Here is a 23,987-nt window from a genome sequence, read left to right as displayed (position 1 = left end):
TTGGGTAACAAAATGGATGAGCCCCGATCAAGATTATCCTACCAATGGGACATTAAACACTGTAATATCTTGTGTTTCACCGAGTCGTGGCTGAACGATGACATGGATAACATACAGCTAGCTTGGTTTTCGGTCCATCAGGAAGATAGAACAGCTGCATCCGGTAAGACACGGGGTGGCAGTTTATGTCTATTTGTAAATAACAGCTGGTGCACGAAATCTAATATTAAGGAAGTCTCAAGGTTTGGCTCACCTGAGGTAGAGTTTCTCATGATAAGCTGTAGACCACACTATTTACCAAGAGTTCTCATCTATATTTTTTGTAGCAGTCTATCACCACCAACCGATGCTGGCACTAAGACGGCACTCAGCGAGCTGTATAAGGCAATAAGCAAACAAGAAAATGCTCATCGAGGCGGCGCTCATAGTGGCCGGGGACTTTAATGCATGGAATATATATATTTTTTACCTCATTTCTACCAGCATGTTAAATGTGCAACCAGGGGGTAAAAAAACTCTAGACCACATTTACTCCACACACAGAGACGCGTACAAAGCTCTCCCTCGCCCTCAATTTGGCAAATCTGACCATAACTCTATCCTCCCGAACTAAAGCAGGAAGTACTAGTGAGTCGCTCAATAAGGAAGTGGTCGGATAGTGGTCGAGTGGTCGAGGATGCTAAGCTACATGACTGTTTTACTAGGACAGGCTGGAATATGTTCCACGATTCTTCAAATGGCATTGAGGAGTATATCACATCAGTCACTGGCTTCATCAATAAGTGCATCGATGACATCGTCCCCACAGTGACCGTACGTACATACCGCAAACAGAAGCCATGTATTACAGGCAACATCCGCACTGAGCTAAAGGGTAAAGCTACCGCTTTCAAGGAGCGGGACTCTAACCCAGACGCTTATAAGAAATCCCGCTATGCCCTCTGACAAACCATCAATACAGGACTAAGATTGAATCATACCAACCGGCTCTGATGCTTTTTGGATGTGGCAGGGCTTGCAAACTCTAACAGACTACAAAGGGAAGCACAGCCGTGAGTTGCCTAGTGACATGAGCCTACCAGATGAGCTAAATAACTTCTATGCTCTCTTCGAGTCAAGCAACACTGAAGCATGCATGAGAGCATCAGCTGTTCCGGGCGACTCTCCGTAGCCAATGTGAGTAAACCAGGTTAACATTCACAAGGCCGCAGGGCCAGACAGATTACCAGGACGTGTACTGACCAACTGGCAAGTGTCTTTACTGACATTTTCAACCTGTCTCTGACCGAGTCTATAATACCAACATGTTTCAAGCAGACCACCATAGTACCTGTGCCCAAGAACACGAAACTTCCTAAATGACTACCAACCCGTAGCACTCATGTCTGTAGCCATGAAGTGCTTTGAAAGGCTGGTCATGTCTCACATCAACACCATTATCCCTGAAACCCTAGACCCACTACAATTTGCATACCACCCCAACAGATCCACAGATGATGCAATCTATATGGCACTCCACACTGCCCTTTCCCACCTGGACAAAAGGAACACCCACGTGAGAATTGACTATAGCTCAGCGTTCAACACCATAGTGCCCTCAAAGCTCACCACTAAGCTAAGGACCCTGGGACTTAACACCTCCCTATGCAACTGGATCCTAGACTTCCTGACGGGCCGCCCCCAGGTAGTAGGGGTAGGCAACAACACCTCTGCCACGCTGATCCTCAGCACGGGAGCCCCTCGGGTGCTTGCTCAGTACCCTCCTGTACTCCCTGTTTACCCATGACTGCATGGCCAAGCACAACACCAACACCATTGTTAAGTTGACCGACAACACAACAGTGGTAGGTCTGATCACCAACAGTGATGAGACAGCCTATAAGGAGGAGGTCAGAGACCTGGTCAGAGACCTGGCAGAATAACAACCTCTCCCTCAATGTGATCAAGACAAAGGAGATGATTGTGGACTACAGGAAAAGGAGGACCGAACACTCCCACATTCTCATCGACGGAGCTGTAGTGGAGCAGGTTGAGAGCTTCAAGTTCCTTAGTGTCCACATCACCAACAAACTTTCATGGTCCAAACACCAAGACAGTCATAAAGAGGGCAAGACACAACCTATTCCCACTCAGGAGACTGGAAAGATTTGTTATGGGTCCTCAGATCCTTAAAAAGTTATACAGCTGCACCATCAAGAGCATCACCACCAGTACATCACTGGGGCCAAGGTTCCTGCCATCCACTGGTTGCATCACCACCTGGCATACGACTGTAAGTAACTACAGAGGGTAGTGTGTTCGGCCCAGTACATCACTGGGGCCAAGGTTCCTGCCATCCAGGACCTCTATACCAGGCAGTGTCAGAGGAAGGCCTCTGGAGGGTCGAGCACAAGACATTTCCAGCGACTCCAGCCACCCTAGTCATAGACTGTTCTGTCTGCTACCGCACGGTAAGCGGTACAGGAGTACTAAGTCTAGGTTCAAAAGGCTTCTTAACAGCTTCTACCCCCAAGCCATAAGACTCCTGAACAGCTAATGAAATGGCTACCCGGACTATTTGCATTGACCTCCACCCCCATTTTTACTCTGCTGCTACTCTCTGTTTATTATCCATGCATAGTCACTTTACCTCTACCTACATGTACACTACCGTTCAAAAGTTTGGGGTCACTTCGAAATGTCGTTTTCCATGAAAACATACATGAAATGAGTTACAAAATGAATAGGAAATATAAGTAATTGAACAATGTTATAAATAATTATTTTTAATTTAAATAATAATTGTGTCCTTCAAACTTTGCTTTTGTCAAATAATCCTTAATTTGCAGCAATTACAGCCTTGGGCATTCTAGTTGTCAATTTGTTGAGGTAATCTGAAGAGATTTCACCCTGTGCTTCCTGAAGCACCTCCCACAAGCTGGTTTGGCTTGATGGGCACTTCTTACGTACCACACGATGAAGCTGCTCCCACAACAGCTCAATAGGGTTGAGATCCGGTGACTGTGTTGGCCACGCCATTATAGACAGAATACCAGCTGACTGCTTCTTCCCTAATAGTTCTTGCAGAGTTTGGAGCTGTGCTTTGGGTCATTGTCCTGTTGTAGGAGGAAATTGCCTCCAATTAAGCGCCATCCACAGGGTATGGCTTGGCGTTGCAAAATGGAGTGATAGCCTTCCTTCTTCAAGATCCCTTTTACCCTGTACAAATCTCCCACTTTACCACCACCAAAGCACCCCCAGACCATCACATTGCCTCCAGCATGCTTTGTGATCTGAATACCTCAAACTTAGATTTGTCTGTCCATAACACTTTTTTCCAATCTTCCTTTGTCCAGTGTCTGTTCTTTTGCCCATCTTAATCTTTTATTTTTATTGGCCGGTCTGAGATATGGCTTTTTCTTTGCAACTCTGATTGGAAGGCCAGCATCCCGGAGTCGCCTCTTCACTGTTGACATAGTACCTGCAAAGCACCCGTCTCTATTTAATGAAGCTGCCAGTTGAGTACTTGTGAGGTGTCTGTTTCTCAAACTAGATACTCTGATGTACTTGTCCTCTTGCTCAGTTGTGCACCGGTGCCTCCCACTCCTCTTTCTATTCTGGTTAGGGCCAGTGTGTGCTGTTCTGTGAAGGGAGTAGTACACAGCGTTGTACGAGATCTTCAGTTTCTTGGCAGTTTCTCACATGGAATAGCCTTAATTTCTCAGAACAAGAATAGACTGATGAGTTTCAGAAGAAAGGTCTTTTTTTCTGGCCATTATGAGCCTGTAATCGAACCCACAAATGCTGATGCTCCAGATATTCAACTAGTCTAAAGAAGGCCAGTTTTATTGCTTCTTTAATCAGAACAACAGTTTTCAGCTGTGCTAACATAATTGCAAAAGTGTTTTCTAATGATCAATTAGCCTTTTAAAATGATAAACTTGGATTAGCTAACACAACGTGCCATTGGAACACAGGAGTGATGGTTGCTGATAATGGGCTTCTGTACGCCTATGTAGATATTCCATTTAAAAAATCTGCCGTTTCCAGCTACAAAAGTCATTTACAACATTAACAATGTCTACACTGTATTTCTGATCAATTTGATGTTATTTTAATGGACAAAACATTTGCTGTTCTTTCAAAAACAAGGAGATTTCTAAGTGGCCCCAAACTTTTGAATGGTAGTGTACCTATTACCTCAATTACCTCGACTAACCGGTGCCCCCGCACACTGACTCTGTACTGGTATCCCCTGTATATAGCCTCCACATTGACTCTGTACTGGTATCCCCTGTATATAGCCTCCACATTGACTCTGTACTGGTATCACCTGTATATAGCCTCCACATTGACTCTGTACTGGTATCCCCTGTAAATAGCCTCCACATTGACTCTGTACTGGTATCCCCTGTATATAGCCTCCACATTGACTCTGTACTGGTATCACCTGTATATAGCCTCCACATTGACTCTGTACTGGTATCCCCTGTATATAGCCTCCACATTGACTCTGTACTGGTATCCCCTGTATATAGCCTCCACATTGACTCTGTACTGGTATCCCCTGTATATAGCCTCCACATTGACTCTGTACTGGTATCCCCTGTATATAGCCTCCACATTGACTCTGTACTGGTATCCCCTGTATATAGCCTCCACATTGACTCTGTACTGGTATCCCCTGTATATAGCCTCCACATTGACTCTGTACTGGTATCCCCTGTATATAACCTCCACATTGACTCTGTACTGGTATCCCCTGTATATAACCTCCACATTGACTCTGTACTGGTACCCCCTGTATATAGCCTCCACATTGACTCTGTACTGGTACCCCCTGTATATAGCCTCCACATTGACTCTGTACTGGTATCCCCTGTATATAGCCTCCACATTGACTCTGTACTGGTATCCCCTGTATATAGCCTCCACATTGACTCTGTACTGGTATCCCCTGTATATAGTCTCCACATTGACTCTGTACTGGTATCCCCTGTATATAGCCTCCACATTGACTCTGTACTGGTATCCCCTGTATATAGCCTCCACATTGACTCTGTACTGGTATCCCCTGTATATAGCCTCCACATTGACTCTGTACTGGTATCCCCTGTATATAACCTCCACATTGACTCTGTACTGGTATCCCCTGTATATAACCTCCACATTGACTCTGTACTGGTATCCCCTGTATATAGCCTCCACATTGACTCTGTACTGGTATCCCCTGTATATAGCCTCCACATTGACTCTGTACTGGTATCCCCTGTATATAGCCTCCACATTGACTCTGTACTGGTATCCCCTGTATATAACCTCCACATTGACTCTGTACTGGTATCCCCTGTATATAGCCTCCACATTGACTCTGTACTGGTATCCCCTGTATATAGCCTCCACATTGACTCTGTACTGGTATCCCCTGTATATAGCCTCCACATTGACTCTGTACTGGTATCCCCTGTATATAGCCTCCACATTGACTCTGTACTGGTATCCCCTGTATATAGCCTCCACATTGACTCTGTACTGGTATCCCCTGTATATAGCCTCCACATTGACTCTGTACTGGTATCCCCTGTATATAGCCTCCACATTGACTCTGTACTGGTATCCCCTGTATATAGCCTCCACATTGACTCTGTACTGGTATCCCCTGTATATAGCCTCCACATTGACTCTGTACTGGTATCCCCTGTATATAGCCTCCACATTGACTCTGTACTGGTATCCCCTGTATATAGCCTCCACATTGACTCTGTACTGGTATCCCCTGTATATAGCCTCCACATTGACTCTGTACTGGTATCCCCTGTATATAGCCTCCACATTGACTATGTACTGGTATCCCCTGTATATAGCCTCCACATTGACTCTGTACTGGTATCCCCTGTATATAGCCTCCACATTGACTCTGTACTGGTATCCCCTGTATATAGCCTCCACATTGACTCTGTACTGGTATCCCCTGTATATAGCCTCCACATTGACTCTGTACTGGTATCCCCTGTATATAGCCTCCACATTGACTCTGTACTGGTATCCCCTGTATATAGCCTCCACATTGACTCTGTACTGGTATCCCCTGTATATAGCCTCCACATTGACTCTGTACTGGTATCCCCTGTATATAGCCTCCACATTGACTCTGTACTGGTATCCCCTGTATATAGCCTCCACATTGACTCTGTACTGGTATCCCCTGTATATAGCCTCCACATTGACTCTGTACTGGTATCCCCTGTATATAGCCTCCACATTGACTCTGTACTGGTATCCCCTGTATATAGCCTCCACATTGACTCTGTACTGGTATCCCCTGTATATAGCCTCCACATTGACTCTGTACTGGTATCCCCTGTATATAGCCTCCACATTGACTCTGTACTGGTATCCCCTGTATATAGCCTCCACATTGACTCTGTACTGGTATCCCCTGTATATAGCCTCCACATTGACTCTGTACTGGTATCCCCTGTATATAGCCTCCACATTGACTATGTACTGGTATCCCCTGTATATAGCCTCCACATTGACTCTGTACTGGTATCCCCTGTATATAGCCTCCACATTGGACTCTGTACTGGTATCCCCTGTATATAGCCTCCACATTGACTCTGTACTGGTATCCCCTGTATATAGCCTCCACATTGACTCTGTACTGGTATCCCCTGTATATAGCCTCCACATTGACTCTGTACTGGTATCCCCTGTATATAGCCTCCACATTGACTCTGTACTGGTATCCCCTGTATATAGCCTCCACATTGACTCTGTACTGGTATCCCCTGTATATAGCCTCCACATTGACTCTGTACTGGTATCCCCTGTATATAACCTCCACATTGACTCTGTACTGGTATCCCCTGTATATAACCTCCACATTGACTCTGTACTGGTACCCCCTGTATATAGCCTCCACATTGACTCTGTACTGGTACCCCCTGTATATAGCCTCCACATTGACTCTGTACTGGTATCCCCTGTATATAGCCTCCACATTGACTCTGTACTGGTATCCCCTGTATATAGCCTCCACATTGACTCTGTACTGGTATCCCCTGTATATAGTCTCCACATTGACTCTGTACTGGTATCCCCTGTATATAGCCTCCACATTGACTCTGTACTGGTATCCCCAGTATATAGCCTCCACATTGCCTCTGTACTGGTATCCCCTGTATATAGCCTCCACATTGACTCTGTACTGGTATCCCCTGTATATAGCCTCCACATTGACTCTGTACTGGTATCCCCTGTATATAGCCTCCACATTGACTCTGTACTGGTATCCCCTGTATATAGCCTCCACATTGACTCTGTACTGGTATCCCCTGTATATAGCCTCCACATTGACTCTGTACTGGTATCCCCTGTATATAGCCTCCACATTGACTCTGTACTGGTATCCCCTGTATATAGCCTCCACATTGACTCTGTACTGGTATCCCCTGTATATAGCCTCCACATTGACTCTGTACTGGTATCCCCTGTATATAGCCTCCACATTGACTCTGTACTGGTATCCCCTGTATATAGCCTCCACATTGACTCTGTACTGGTATCCCCTGTATATAGCCTCCACATTGACTCTGTACTGGTATCCCCTGTATATAACCTCCACATTGACTCTGTACTGGTATCCCCTGTATATAGCCTCCACATTGACTCTGTACTGGTATCCCCTGTATATAGCCTCCACATTGACTCTGTACTGGTATCCCCTGTATATAGCCTCCACATTGACTCTGTACTGGTATCCCCTGTATATAGCCTCCACATTGACTCTGTACTGGTATCCCCTGTATATAGCCTCCACATTGACTCTGTACTGGTATCCCCTGTATATAGCCTCCACATTGACTCTGTACTGGTATCCCCTGTATATAGCCTCCACATTGACTCTGTACTGGTATCCCCTGTATATAGCCTCCACATTGACTCTGTACTGGTATCCCCTGTATATAGCCTCCACATTGACTCTGTACTGGTATCCCCTGTATATAGCCTCCACATTGACTCTGTACTGGTATCCCCTGTATATAGCCTCCACATTGACTCTGTACTGGTATCCCCTGTATATAGCCTCCACATTGACTCTGTACTGGTATCCCCTGTATATAGCCTCCACATTGACTCTGTACTGGTATCCCCTGTATATAGCCTCCACATTGACTCTGTACTGGTATCCCCTGTATATAGCCTCCACATTGACTCTGTACTGGTATCCCCTGTATATAGCCTCCACATTGACTCTGTACTGGTATCCCCTGTATATAGCCTCCACATTGACTCTGTACTGGTATCCCCTGTATATAGCCTCCACATTGACTCTGTACTGGTATCCCCTGTATATAGCCTCCACATTGACTCTGTACTGGTATCCCCTGTATATAGCCTCCACATTGACTCTGTACTGGTATCCCCTGTATATAGCCTCCACATTGACTCTGTACTGGTATCCCCTGTATATAGCCTCCACATTGACTCTGTACTGGTATCCCCTGTATATAGCCTCCACATTGACTCTGTACTGGTATCCCCTGTATATAGCCTCCACATTGACTCTGTACTGGTATCCCCTGTATATAGCCTCCACATTGACTCTGTACTGGTATCCCCTGTATATAGCCTCCACATTGACTCTGTACTGGTATCCCCTGTATATAGCCTCCACATTGACTCTGTACTGGTATCCCCTGTATATAGCCTCCACATTGACTCTGTACTGGTATCCCCTGTATATAGCCTCCACATTGACTCTGTACTGGTATCCCCTGTATATAGCCTCCACATTGACTCTGTACTGGTATCCCCTGTATATAGCCTCCACATTGACTCTGTACTGGTATCCCCTGTATATAGCCTCCACATTGACTCTGTACTGGTATCCCCTGTATATAGCCTCCACATTGACTCTGTACTGGTATCCCCTGTATATAGCCTCCACATTGACTCTGTACTGGTATCCCCTGTATATAGCCTCCACATTGACTCTGTACTGGTATCCCCTGTATATAGCCTCCACATTGACTCTGTACTGGTATCCCCTGTATATAGCCTCCACATTGACTCTGTACTGGTATCCCCTGTATATAGCCTCCACGTTGACTCTGTACTGGTATCCCCTGTATATAGCCTCCACATTGACTCTGTACTGGTATCCCCTGTATATAGCCTCCACATTGACTCTGTACTGGTATCCCCTGTATATAGCCTCCACATTGACTCTGTACTGGTATCCCCTGTATATAGCCTCCACATTGACTCTGTACTGGTATCCCCTGTATATAGCCTCCACATTGACTCTGTACTGGTATCCCCTGTATATAGCCTCCACATTGACTCTGTACTGGTATCCCCTGTATATAACCTCCACATTGACTCTGTACTGGTATCCCCTGTATATAACCTCCACATTGACTCTGTACTGGTATCCCCTGTATATAACCTCCACATTGACTCTGTACTGGTATCCCCTGTATATAACCTCCACATTGACTCTGTACTGGTATCCCCTGTATATAGCCTCCACATTGACTCTGTACTGGTATCCCCTGTATATAGCCTCCACATTGACTCTGTACTGGTATCCCCCTGTATATAACCTCCACATTGACTCTGTACTGGTACCCCCTGTATATAGCCTCCACATTGACTCTGTACTGGTACCCCCTGTATATAGCCTCCACATTGACTCTGTACTGGTATCCCCTGTATATAGCCTCCACATTGACTCTGTACTGGTATCCCCTGTATATAGCCTCCACATTGACTCTGTACTGGTATCCCCTGTATATAGCCTCCACATTGACTCTGTACTGGTATCCCCTGTATATAGCCTCCACATTGACTCTGTACTGGTATCCCCTGTATATAGCCTCCACATTGACTCTGTACTGGTATCCCCTGTATATAGCCTCCACATTGACTCTGTACTGGTATCCCCTGTATATAGCCTCCACATTGACTCTGTACTGGTATCCCCTGTATATAGCCTCCACATTGACTCTGTACTGGTATCCCCTGTATATAGCCTCCACATTGACTCTGTACTGGTATCCCCTGTATATAGCCTCCACATTGACTCTGTACTGGTATCCCCTGTATATAGCCTCCACATTGACTCTGTACTGGTATCCCCTGTATATAGTCTCCACATTGACTCTGTACTGGTATCCCCTGTATATAGCCTCCATATTGACTCTGTACCGGTACCCCCTGTATATAGCCTCCACATTGACTCTGTACTGGTATCCCCTGTATATAGCCTCCACATTGACTCTGTACTGGTATCCCCTGTATATAGCCTCGCTACAGTTATTTTATTGTTGCTCCTTAATTATTTGTTTTTTTTATTTTTTTATTTTTTACTTCAGTTCATTTTAGTAAATAGTTTCTTAACACTTCTTAAAACTGCATTGTTGATTAAGGGCTTGTAAGTAAGAATTTCACTGTAAGGTCTACAGATGTTGTATTCGGCGCATCTGACAAATAACATTTGATTTGATTTGTCCTAAAAGAGACGGTGTTTCCTAAAGGCCTGATTGCTCACCTGGTAATCCCCTTGTCCCTGATTTTATCATTAGTGTCCACAAAAACACAGCCCCTGTATCAACTCCCCCTTGCCTCCCCACACACACACACACAACCTCTCCCTTGAGGTTGCTTTATACTGAGAGTGGCTCTCAGGACTAAGGTGTCACACGCGCACACACACCTGCACACACAACTCATTTTCTCCCTCCCTCCATCCCCCTCTCCTTCTTCCTAAATTACTATTCTCCCTCCATCCCATTAAGTCACTATTCTCCCTCCATCCCCCTCTCCTTCTTCCTAAGTCACTTTTCTCCCTACATCCCCCTGTACTCCTTCTACCTGTTAGCGAGCTGTGTTCTGTTCCCTTCACTACTTCATTCTCTACCTCTGTTATTTCAGGAGGGGACAATACAGAAAAGCTAAGCAGGACTTAGAGGAGGAGAAACATTTAAACCCAGGTAAGACCCCACACACAAACAAACATGGCCGAGCACATACTCATGTGGGCATCCCTCCATCCCATCCAATTTATTTTCTCAAACCATCTCCCTTCCCCCCCTCCTTCCCTCTCCCTCTCCATCTGAAGGTGTGAGGATATACGTGGACCCCTTCACCTATGAGGACCCGGACCAGGCTGTCCATGAGTTTGCCAAAGAGATTGACGCCTCCAACATACACATAGAGAAAGTAATTGGCATCGGTAAGGGAGTCTGACACACACACGGACAATAAATCATCAATGTGTGTGTGTGTGTGTGTGTGTGTGTGTGTGTGTGTGTGTGTGTGTGTGTGTGTGTGTGTGTGTGTGTGTGTGTTGTAGGTGAGTTTGGGGAGGTGTGTAGTTATTGATATTGTGTTTATCTATGTGCGTTGTAGGTGAGTTTGGGGAGGTGTGTAGTGGCCGTCTGCGGCTCCAGGGGAAGAGGGAGATCTACGTGGCCATAAAGAGTCTGAAGGCAGGATACGCTGACAAACAGAGGCGGGACTTCCTCTCTGAGGCCAGCATCATGGGACAGTTCGACCACCCAAACATCATCAGACTGGAGGGTGTGGTCACACGATGTGAGTGATTGACAGCTACTTTGACCAATCTAAGCAGAGATTTACAGGTTCTTTCTTCATTTATAAATTAAAAGCAGGGATCTTTGTGGAACTCCACCCTGGCTTAATCGCTGTTTGTTTGTCTCCTGTTCAGGTAAACCAGTGATGATCATCACAGAGTACATGGAGAATGGATCCCTCAACACCTTCCTCAGGGTAAGAAGGAGAATGAGAGAGAGTATGTATCTCTGTGTTCACACTGTAAACTCTATTCTAATGTCTATATTGTCTTTCTCCATTAGAAACACGACGGTCAGTTCACAGTGATCCAGCTGGTGGGTATGCTGCGGGGCATCGTGTCGGGCATGAAGTACCTGTCTGACATGAGCTACGTTCACCGAGACCTGGCCGCACGCAACATCTTGGTCAACAGCAACCTGGTGTGTAAGGTGTCTGACTTCGGCCTGTCACGAGTACTGGAGGATGAGTCTGAGGCAGCATACACCACACAGGTAAGAACACAGAAACACAGGAAAGAACATAGAACCTAAACATGCATATTACTTGTCTGGAGTAATGATTTATTATGCAAGATTTGGTTTCAATGACTGTTAGATCACTCATCTTTTAAATGTGGGTCCTTAGCACCTGTGGATCCTGATTTCTAATTTTCTCATTCTCTTTCATGTGTTACAGGAGGTGACTGGGACGTACCACTCTCCAGGGGGGAAGATCCCCATCAGATGGACTGCTCCAGAGGCCATCGCCTACAGGAAGTTCACTCCAGCCTCTGACACATGGAGCTACGGCGTGGTCATGTGGGAGGTGATGTCATATGGAGAACGGCCATATTGGGACATGAGTAACCAGGATGTAAGTGTGTGTTAGAACTCAAAAACAGGACATTCGCCTGAATGTGAGACAGAAACTAAGTTGAACAGTTAGACAAAGTTAGTTAAACATGCTTTCTTACCCACTTGATCCCTTTCTCCCCCTCTCTCTAGGTGATAAAAGCGATAGATGAGGGTTACCGTCTGCCCCCACCTATGGACTGTCCAGTTTGTCTGCACCAACTGATGTTAGACTGCTGGCAGAGAGACAGAATACACAGACCCAGTTTCACGCAGATCCTCAACATTCTGGATAAACTCATCCGCAACCCAACCACCACACTGAGGAGAACAGGAGGGGAGAGGTACACACACACACACACAAAACCATGTCTTTCATTGCAGGCCCTTTCAATGTTTTTTCATAACATGGACTCACTATAACTCATTCTTTCTTTGTCTCTGTGCAGGCCTGTTCCCACTCTGTTGGAGCCTGTAGGAGGTCCAGAGTTTGTGTCGGTGTGGTCAGTAGAATACTGGCTCCAGGCTATAGGGATGGACATGTACAAAGACACCCTCACTGCTGCTGGATACACCAGTCCTGACAGCCTGCTAACCCTCACACAGCAGTAAGTCGGTTTCTCTCTCTCTCGTTACCTGTCTCTCTCCCTGTCTCTCAATTCAAGGGGCTTTATTGGCATGGGAAACATATGTTAACATTGCCAAAGCAAGTGAAGTACATAATATACAAAAGTGAAATAAATAATAAAAATGAACAGTAAACATTATACTCACAGAAGTTCCAAAAGAATAAAGACATTACACATGTCATATTGTGTATATATACAGTGTTGTGACAATGTACAAATGTCATATTGTGTATATATTCAGTGTTGTGACAATGTACAAATGTCATATTGTGTATATATATACAGTGTTGTAATGATGTAAAAATGGTTAAAGTACAAAAGGGAAAATAAATACACATAAATATTGGTTGTATTTACAATGGTGTTTGTTCTTCACTGGTTGCCCTTTTCTTGTGGCAACAGGTCACAAATCATGCTGTTGTGATGGCACACTGTGGTATTTCACCCAGTAGATATGGGAGTTTATCAAAATTGTGTTTATTTTCGAATTCTTTGTGGATCTGTGTAATCTGAGGGAAATATGTGTCTAATATGGTCATACATTTGACAGGAGGTTAGGAAGTGCAGCTCAGTTTCCACCTCATTTTGTGGGCAGTGTGCACATAGCCTGTCTTCTCTTGAGAGCCAGGTGTGCCTACGGCAGCCTTTCTCAATAGTCTCTCTGTCTCTCCTATTCTCTTTCTCTTTTTGTCTCTCTCTCTTTTTGTGTGTCCGTGAGCATGCTCTTTTCAACTCCCAACATGCCTAATTGTGTGTTGTACTATGTTTACAGGGACATGGCCAGTATAGGAATCGTCACACCATCACACCAGGACCAGATCCTTGCCAGTGTGCAGCAGGTATTGCTGTCCCACATGCAACAAATACAGGAACAGATGCAGGACAGTATGGTTCCCGTCTGAGCCAGTGAATGGATATAAAACAGAAACAGACATTTGTTTTAATGAATTCCATTTACGTCATCCATGCACTTTAGATTGAGATTTTCATAAGGAATAACGTCAACAAACAAACCCTACAACAGAAAATATGAACGGAGGAGAGAAAAGAGGCACTTTTATAAACCATATAACCTTTGAACTATGGCCTGAGGACTGACCTGAGGCTGAAGAAGCTGTTTGTTTCAGTGGAACCAACGGAACTTTCCGTCTCTTGTTCTGTTTACTTTTTGTACATACGTGTCTGTGTAAAAAAATAATAATGCTCTTCATTATTTTATTTTTTGGGTGACTTTATGACACGACAATGTTGGTCACAGTCATTCTGACTTTTAAGTCATGTGCGAAACGTTTCGGTAGTTTGTTTAGAGTTCGGCTGGGCGATATGGCCTTAAAATCAATGCTTGATCATTTTTTTCACGTATATCAATTTTTAAAAGGTTTTCTCTAAATAAGTGTTGTTGTATAAAGGTCAAATACACTACATTTCACAAATTATTGTATTATTTTATAAAAATAGTTTAACCTTCTTTTTTTGCAATAATCACTGATATGGCTTTCAAGTCTGTCTATGAAAATGCTAATTTTGTTACAAATGTAATAACCAGAAGCATGCATAATGCACATTCACTAATAATGACTAACTTCTTGTAGAAGGCATCACAGAAGATTATAAACAATCTCTCAAGCACCAGTCCACGTCCTAGTGAGTAATCTTTATATTTCAAATTTTGCCAAATTGGATTTATTTGCTAGCTTACAAGGCAGAACAGCTGAATTGTTATCGCCTCTCATTGTTAGGGCAGAAACATGAGCATCTCGTCATTATATACAGATCTCTGGTGTAAATGGAAAGGTGCGCACAGCACAGAAGGAGCGAAGGAGACGAGACCAAAAAGACAACATGAGAACAAGAGGATATAAGAAGGTTATCAAAAAAGATCACTTGATTTTGCGATACAGGCATTTGATATATTGCCCAGCCCTAGTTTCGAGTGGTGCCAATGTTTTCTGTTCAGATAAACTTTTGTTTTTGATCTCCACTACACAAACAGAATATATGTCTCCAATTTGCCACATATGCATTTCAGGACCACACTACTCATTAATCTCTAATACAATACAAGGACTCCAACTCCCATACCCACTAAGGAGTAGTCCATCCATTGAACTTTGTTGACAAGTACTAATAAGTGCTACATCCATTCATCAACAAGGACTTGTAAGTCTATAGTGAAGCAGAGTTCAATGAATAAACCAGGAGTTGAATGTCCACCAAGTATGGCCTAAGGCATTTCATATGTCTACGATAGTCTATATATTGTCATTGTGCAAATGTGCTGTTTATCATATCTGAACCGTGACAGAATGTTGTCAAATTTTCAGCTGGTAGAGGAGAGATGTTGTAGCTGTTGTAGAGCTTTGGGCTCTATCTGAAACATTTGAAGGATGTCTGAAAGTCAACAGAAACACTGAAGGACAAGCTGAGGAAGTGTAGTTCTGAAGCATCACGCTGTGTGTGTGTGTGCGTGTGTGCGTGTGCGTGTGTGTGTGTGTGTGTGTGTGTGTGTGTGTGTGTGTGTGTGTGTGTGTGTGTGTGTGTGTGTGTGTGTGTGTGTGTGTTTGTGCGTGCGTGCGTGTGCTGTTGTAGAGCTTTGGGCTCTATCTGAAACATTTGAAGGATGTCTGAAAGTCAACAGAAACTTAAAGGACAAGCTGAGGAGGTATAGTTCTGAAGTATCACGCTGTGTGTGTGTGTGTGTGTGTGTGTGTGTGTGTGTGTGTGTGTGTGTGTGTGTGTGTGTGTGTGTGTGTGTGTGTGTGTGTGTGTGTGTGTGTGTGTGCGTGTGCGTGTGCTTGTCTTTGAGGACCAGTTTTGGATATGCAAAGACAGGAAGATGGAGGAGAGTGTTATGTGATAGAATTTATTGTGCCAAGCTCTCAATGCCTTTTTTATTGAGGATGAACACACTAACAATGGTTTTATCTAGTCAACGATTAGCATATACTGTAGGTATTCTATGTCTTTGTAAATGTAATTGCTTGAAAATGAATTCAGGTACATGAAGCATTTCATTCTATTTATAGTCTTCTAATTATCTGGATTGTAAATTGTAAAATAGGAATATGGAAAATGACTGACTGACATATTGCATTGTAATAAATGTCCAAACTGAGATGGTCTGCTTCTGTCATAACTTATTTTTGACACAGATGCGGCAGAGTGTGTGTGACTGGGAAGTGTGTGTTTGTGTGTATGTAACGAAGTGAAGAGTGTTCACTAGTGTGTTCTGGCCAGCGGCAGCAAAGCCAGGTGGATTCAAGTGAAGGGTGCTGGGAGGCGTTCTGTTAAAACGTTCAGTGGTGTGGAGCGTGCCATCTGCTAAACACACACTGTGACACACATACACAGACACACACACACACACACACACACAACAGGAGAGAACTACACATGGACAGAATAGATAAAGGACAGGGGACAAACATACATAGCAGTACAGAACATGGTGTACTCAGGGATATGTGTCACTTGAGCAACTGCTTGCACAAACCAAACCTCAATTTCACATTCAAATCTGGGATATTTGTTCATTTGATTTTGGATGAAATAAAAATCTTGCCAGCTGGAGACAACAGGCAAATCACCTTGGATACTCAGACATTCTACACCAGGGTTTTACATGGGATCTGACTGACACAGACACACACACGGACACACAGCTGCCCTGTGGGTTAGGGGTGCGGGGCAGAGATATGCTGTGACTGTCTTTTTGAAGAGTTGATCCTGTTAACGGCCTTAGACACACTGCTTTCTCACACAAAACACACCTTGTCATATGAATACAGGCGCACCCACTCTACCATTCTAATAGTTTGAGGGATACCCAAGCACCAAGCTAGACACCAGTTCCTAATCTGCCTGTCTGTCTCTGCAAGAAACCATATTAAGAGAAATGATTCTCTCTCTCTCCTCTCTCTCCTCTCTCCCTGTCTCTCTGTCTCTGTAGGGTGTCATTGTGGTCTTTTGGTCACTAGATTAGTGTGGTAATAGAACAGGCTAATCCCGCCTGGTTTTACATGGGGGAGTGGCAGTGGGGTGTCTTTAATAGCCAGTCAACCGTACCCTAATGTATGTGTGACTGGGAGGAGAGAGACAGGGTTTAGAGATACACGCACAGAGAGGCATGCACACACACACACAGCCAGGGTTTAAATATATTTCCATTTAAATGCATCACCTCATTGACCAATGCAATGCCAGAGGCATTCCCACGGTAAACCTGGTGTGTGTGTGCTTTGTGTGTGTACGTGCATGCAAGTGTGTGTGTCCGCTGGTACTGGTAGAGAGAAGTGCCAGGCAGTCCTCCAAGTGTAAATTAGCTTATATCCACACCATGAAATTATTTCTTATCCCGGTTCAATCTCCAATACTTCTTAATATATGTATTGAAGATGCGAGGAGATACGAGAAAATGGGAGGAGGAGAGAAATGAAGGGAAGAGGAGAGGACAGGAGGGGAGAGAAGAGGAGATGAGGGAAGAGGAGAGGACAGGAGGGGATAGCAGAGGAGATGAGGGAAGAGGAGGGGAGAGCAGAGGAGATGAGGGAAGAGGAGGGGACAGGAGGGGAGAGCAGAGGAGATGAGGGAAGAGGACAGGAGGGGAGAGGAGGGGACAGGAAGGGAGAGCAGAGGAGATGAGGGAAGAGGAGGGGAGAGCAGAGGAGATGAGGGAAGAGGAGGGGACAGGAGGGGAGAGCAGAGGAGATGAGGGAAGAGGAGGGGAGAGCAGAGGAGATGAGGGAAGAGGAGGGGACAGGAGGGGAGAGCAGAGGAGATGAGGGAAGAGGACAGGAGGGGAGAGGAGGGGAGAGGAGGGAAGAGGAGAGGACAGGAGGGGAGAGCAGAGGAGATGAGGGAAGAGGACAGGAGGGAAGAGGAGGGGACAGGAGGGGAGAGCAGAGGAGATGAGGGAAGAGGACAGGAGGGAAGAGGAGGGGAGAGCAGAGGAGATGAGGGAAGAGGACAGGAGGAAAGAGGACAGGAGGGAAGAGGAGAGGAGAGCAGAGGAGGGGAGAGCAGAGGAGATGAGGGAAGAGGACAGGAGGGAAGAGGAGATGAGGGAAGAGGACAGGAGGGAAGAGGAGATGAGGGAAGAGGACAGGAGGGAAGAAGACAGTAGGGAAAAGGACAGGAGGGAAGAGGAGATGAGGGAAGAGGACAGGAGGGAAGAGGACAGGAGGGAAGAGGAGGGGAGAGCAGAGGAGATGAGGGAAGAGGACAGGAGGGAAGAAGACAGGAGGGAAGAGGAGGGGAGAGCAGAGGAGATGAGATGAGGGAAGAGGGACAGGAGGGAAGAGGAGATGAGGGAAGAAGACAGGAGGGAAGAGGACAGGAGGGAAGAGGACAGGAGGGAGAGGAAGAGGACAGGAGGGAAGAGGAGATGAGGGAAGAGGACAGGAGGGAAGAGGACAGGAGGGAAGAGGAGGGGAGAGCAGAGGAGATGAGGGAAGAGGACAGGAGGGAAGAGGAGATGAGGGAAGAGGACAGGAGGGAAGAGGAGATGAGGGAAGAGGACAGGAGGGAAGAAGACAGTAGGGAGGAGGACAGGAGGGAAAGAGGAGATGAGGGAAGAGGACAGGAAGGAAGAGGACAGGAGGGAAGAGGAGGGGAGAGCAGAGGAGATGAGGGAAGAGGACAGGAGGGAAGAAGACAGGAGGGAAGAGGACAGGAGGGAAGAGGAGATGAGGGAAGAGGACAGGAGGGAAGAGGAGATGAGGGAAGAGGACAGGAGGGAAGAGGACAGGAGGAAGAGGAGATGAGGGAAGAGGACAGGAGGGAAGAGGAGGGGAGAGCAGAGGAGATGAGGGAAGAGGAGGGGACAGGAGGGAGAGCAGAGGAGATGAGGAAGAGGACAGGAGGGAAGAGGAGATGAGGGAAGAGGAGATGAGGGAAGAGGAGGGGACAGGAGGGGAGAGCAGAGGAGATGAGGGAAGAGGAGGGGAGAGCAGAGGAGATGAGGGAGGAGGAGGGGACAGGAGGGGAGAGCAGAGGAGATGAGGGAAGAGGAGGGGACAGGAGGGGAGAGCAGAGGAGATGAGGGAAGAGGAGGGGACAGGAGGGGAAGAGCAGAGGAGATGAGGGAAGAGGAGGGGAGAGCAGAGGAGATGAGGGAAGAGGAGGGGACAGGAAGGGAGAGCAGAGGAGATGAGGGAAGAGGACAGGAGGGGAGAGGAGGGAAGAGGAGAGGACAGGAGGGGGAGAGCAGAGGAGATGAGGGAAGAGGTCAGGAGGGGTGAGGAGAGGACAGGAGGGGAGATCAGAGGAGATGAGGGAAGAGGACAGGAGGGAAGAGGAGGGGACAGGAGGGGAGAGCAGAGGAGATGAGGGAAGAGGACAGGAGGGAAGAGGAGGGGACAGGAGGGAAGAGGAGGGGAGAGCAGAGGAGATGAGGGAAGAGGACAGGAGGGAAGAGGAGGGGAGAGGAGAGGAGAGCAGAGGAGATGAGGGAAGAGGAGAGGACAGGAGGGGAGAGCAGAGGAGATGAGGGAAGAGGAGGGGAGAGCAGAGGAGATGAGGGAAGAGGAGGGACAGGAGGGGAGAGCAGAGGAGATGAGGGAAGAGGACAGGAGGGAAGAGGAGGGGAGAGGAGGGGAGAGCAGAGGAGATGAGCGAAGAGGAGGGGACAGGAGGGGAGAGCAGAGGAGATGAGGGAAGAGGAGGGGAGAGCAGAGGAGATGAGGGAAGAGGAGGGGACAGGAGGGGAGAGCAGAGGAGATGAGGGAAGAGGACAGAGGGAAGAGGAGGGGAGAGAAGGGGAGAGCAGAGGAGATGAGGGAAGAGGAGGGGACAGGAGGGGAGAGCAGAGGAGATGAGGGAAGAGGACAGGAGGGAAGAGGAGGGGACAGGAGGGAAGAGGAGGGGAGAGCAGAGGAGATGATGGAAGAGGACAGGAGGGAAGAGGAGGGGAGAGCAGAGGAGATGAGGGAAGAGGACAGGAGGGAAGAGGAGATGAGGGAAGAGGAGGGGAGAGCAGAGGAGATGAGGGAAGAGGACAGGAGGGAAGAGGAGGGGAGAGCAGAGGAGATGAGGGAAGAGGACAGGAGGGAAGAGGAGGGGAGAGCAGAGGAGATGAGGGAAGAGGACAGGAGGGAGAGGACAGGAGGGAAGAGGAGGGGAGAGCAGAGGAGATGAGGGAAGAGGACAGGAGGGAAGAGGACAGGAGGGAAGAGGAGGGGAGAGCAGAGGGAGATGAGGAAGAGGACAGGAGGAAAGAGGACAGGAGGAGAGGAGGAGAGAGCAGAGGAGATGAGGAAGAGGACAGGAGGGAAGAGGACAGGAGGGAAGAGGAGGGAGAGCAGAGGAGATGAGGGAAGGAGGACAGGAGGAAAGAGGACAGGAGGGAAGAGGAGGAGAGAGCAGAGGAGATGAGGGAAGAGGACAGGAGGGAAGAGGAGGGGAGAGCAGAGGAGATGAGATGAGGGAAGAGGACAGGAGGGAAGAGGAGATGAGGGAAGAAGACAGGAGGGACGAGGACAGGAGGGAAGAGGACAGGAGGGAAGAGGAGATGAGGGAAGAGGACAGGAGGGAAGAGGACAGGAGGGAAGAGGAGGGGAGAGCAGAGGAGATGAGGGAAGAGTAGATGAGGGAAGAGGACAGGAGGGAAGAGGAGATGAGGGAAGAGGACAGGAGGGAAGAGGAGATGAGGGGAAGAGGAGATGAGGGAAGAGGAGATGAGGGAAGAGGACAGGAGGGAAGAGGACAGGAGGGAAGAGGACAGGAGGGAAGAGGACAGGAGGGAAGAGGAGATGAGGGAAGAGGACAGGAGGGAAGTGGACAGGGAGGAAGAGGACAGGAGGGAAGAGGACAGGAGGGAAGAGGACAGGAGTGAAGAGGAGGGGAGAGCAGAGGAGATGAGGGAAGAGGACAGGAGGGAAGAAGACAGGAGGGAAGAGGACAGGAGGGAAGAGGAGATGAGGGAAGAGGACAGGAGGGAAGAGGACAGGAGGGAAGAGGAGGGGAGAGCAGAGGAGATGATGGAAGAGAACAGGAGGGAAGAAGACAGGAGGGAAGAGGACAGGAGGTAAGAGGAGATGAGGGAAGAGGACAGGAGGGAAGAGGAGGGGAGAGCAGAGGAGATGAGGGAAGAGGACAGGAGGGAAGAGTAGATGAGGGAAGAGGACAGGAGGGAAGAGGACAGGAGGGAAGAGGAGATGAGGGAAGAGGACAGGAGGGAAGAGGAGATGAGGGAAGAGGACAGGAGGGAAGAGGAGATGAGGGAAGAGGACAGGAGGGAAGAAGACAGGAGGGAAGAGGACAGGAGGTAAGAGGAGATGAGGGAAGAGGACAGGAGGGAAGAGGAGGGGAGAGCAGAGGAGATGAGGGAAGAGGACAGGAGGGAAGAGTAGATGAGGGAAGAGGACAGGAGGGAAGAGGACAGGAGGGAAGAGGAGATGAGGGAAGAGGACAGGAGGGAAGAGGAGATGAGGGAAGAGGACAGGAGGGAAGAGGAGATGAGGGAAGAGGACAGGAGGAAAGAGGAGATAAGGGAAGAGGACAGGAGGGAAGAGGACAGGAGGGAAGAAGACAGGAGGGAAGAGGACAGGACGGAAGAGGACAGGAGGGAAGAGGAGGGGAGAGGAGAGGAAAGAAGATGAGACTTTCTGTTATACACTGTAGAAGGAATTGAGTCCCCTCCCCCTTCTCTCTCTTTCTCCTTCTCTCTCACCATACTGGTGTAGCCACCTGTCCAACTTGGCAACCTGTGCTACCCTCATTACTAAAGCCACTGACTCGAGTCATGTGATCCATGTCCCTGCTGCCAGTGGACAGGTAACATCTGACAGACATTAAAAGCTGACTAATGAGTCTGAGACAGACATTAGGACACAATTAATCGGTCTGAAGTAGCATCTTACTACAGCACTTTTTACCCTAAAAAGCTGCTTAGTCCAGTCAGTTTTGTAATAGCTCTACGACTTCTTAATTTTCTGCTGAATAGTTATCTGGAATACTTCAAATAACAGTGAGTACCAGAAATGCTAAAACCTTATGATGGAGTCTCGTCAATGGGATTACGTGGTTATAATGAAAACCTCAGAGTAGAAATGCTGATATAGGACCAGTTTTGTCTTTTAGACGATAATTCATATATTAACAGGGGGGACCTGATTCTAGAGCAGCAATCCAGAGATGCAGTGTGAATACGGACCCAGAAATAAGGAATCCTGGTCTTGAGGTCATAGAGGGTCACTGAGGGGAGGGTGGTAGTTATCGGGGTCAGGGGATAGAGGGTGTGGTCAGCAGACCTCCCACGTCTCTGTTATGGTCTACCCAGAATCCCCTTGGGAATACCAGTGTGATTAACACTAATCCTGATGCTATTTACACAACAGCCTCCACCTTTACAATGTTACCACCAATTCCCAATCACCTTCACACACTACAAGCCCCAGTTCTCCTTCAACCCAGAAAAGCTCTCTTTAAGACGCACACAGCCATGCAAGCGCATATTCACATACACACAGAGAGAGAGAGAGAGAGAGATACTGTTGACTCTATTGTACAGTGTGTGTTTGTGTCCACTGATTCCAGTAGTGGACCAAGTTAAGTGTGTGTAAATGGAACGGAATTCCCTTTTATGCACTTTTCTCTCTAGGTGTATTCTGACATTGAATTTAAACATGAGAATAGCATGCCATTCACCTGCTATTCATTTGGGGAAGAGATAAATCAAATTAAGGTGTGTCGCAGGTGTGTCTATAGATACTCCGTATTCTGACCTTGACTTTATTCCATCATATTTCCCCCACCTTTACGCTTGAAGAAATGATGAGTAGTGGAAATATCACCATTCTTCATGCACTGTCATTTACAAATGGATAAGAGCCATTGATAAGAGCTAGGTAAATGAGTTAGACGTTTGGATAAGGGGATTGTAAATATAAATGACTTGATTTGAACCTATTTCACCGTCCTTACGATCGATGGAGACAAATATGAAACCAGTCATATCACAGCAAACTGAAGCATATCAACATATCACTATTTCCACAGTGAAGTTTATGAACTTCTGGCCTCATAACCTATGAGAGCCAAGAGATCAGTAGGAGCTGGGTGGAGGGGAGGGGGCTGGGTAGAGGTCAGTAGGAGCTGGGTATAGGTCAGTAGGAGGGGAGGGGGCTGGGTAGAGATCAGTAGGAGCTGGGTGGAGGGGAGGGGGCTGGTTAGAGGTCAGTAGGAGCTGGGTATAGGTCAGTAGGAGCTGGGTATAGGTCAGTAGGAGGGGAGGGGGCTGGGTGGAGGTCAGTAGGAGCTGGGTACAGGTCAGTAGGAGCTGGGTGGAGGGGAGGGGGCTGGGTATAGATCAGTAGGAGCTGGGTATAGGTCAGTAGGAGCTGGGTATAGGTCAGTAGGAGGGGAGGGGGCTCAGTTAAGGTCAGTAGGAGGGGAGGGGGCTGGGTAGAGGTCAGTAGGAGCTGGGTATAGTTCAGTAGGAGCTGGGTGGAGGGGAGGGGAGGGGGCTGGGTAGAGGTCAGTAGGAGCTGGGTATAGGTCAGTAGGAGCTGGGTATAGATCAGTAGGAGGGGAGGGGGCTGGGTAGAGGTCAGTAGGAGCTGGGTGGAGGGGAGGGGGCTGGGTAGAGGTCAGTAGGAGCTGGGTAGAGATCAGTAAGTGCTGGGTGGAGGGGAGGGGGCTGGGTAGAGGTCAGTAGGAGCTGAGTGGAGGGGGTGGGGGGGCAGCCTGATCAAATCAAATTTATTTATATAGCCCTTCGTACATCAGCTGATATCTCAAAGTGCTGTACAGAAACCCAGCCTAAAACCCCAAACAGCAAGCAATGCAGGTGTAGAAGCACGGTGTGATCACTAGAAGTACACTTTGATTTCGGACATTTAAAAGGTCCCCAAAATGTCGATAATATGCCTTCCTCTTAAACGATTGTCCAGCACTGGGTGCAAACTCATGATGCTCAGAGCCAGAGCGTGCTGCTTAGACCACTGCG

The 23,987-nt window shown here is 47.2% G+C and overlaps 1 protein-coding gene across 1 annotated transcript in view; it reads left to right on the top strand.

Annotated features, from left to right (window-relative positions):
- Window positions 1–14,155, top strand: part of LOC109874995 (ephrin type-A receptor 4) — a 65,101-nt gene extending 50,946 nt beyond the window's left edge. Inside the window, exons 8-16 of the mRNA XM_031810935.1 lie at window positions 10,921–10,979; window positions 11,108–11,221; window positions 11,398–11,583; window positions 11,717–11,778; window positions 11,865–12,074; window positions 12,259–12,435; window positions 12,567–12,757; window positions 12,863–13,021; window positions 13,815–14,155. Of these exons, the coding sequence (XP_031666795.1) occupies window positions 10,921–10,979; window positions 11,108–11,221; window positions 11,398–11,583; window positions 11,717–11,778; window positions 11,865–12,074; window positions 12,259–12,435; window positions 12,567–12,757; window positions 12,863–13,021; window positions 13,815–13,944 (1,288 nt within the window). The 3' untranslated portion in view covers window positions 13,945–14,155. The remainder of the gene's footprint in view (window positions 1–10,920; window positions 10,980–11,107; window positions 11,222–11,397; window positions 11,584–11,716; window positions 11,779–11,864; window positions 12,075–12,258; window positions 12,436–12,566; window positions 12,758–12,862; window positions 13,022–13,814) is intronic.
- The last annotated feature ends 9,832 nt before the right edge of the window (window positions 14,156–23,987 follow it).

This window comes from Oncorhynchus kisutch, linkage group LG30, assembly GCF_002021735.2.
Source record: "Oncorhynchus kisutch isolate 150728-3 linkage group LG30, Okis_V2, whole genome shotgun sequence".
Taxonomy (NCBI): Eukaryota; Metazoa; Chordata; class Actinopteri; order Salmoniformes; family Salmonidae; genus Oncorhynchus; species Oncorhynchus kisutch.
This window is presented reverse-complemented; position numbering and strand designations above follow the sequence as displayed.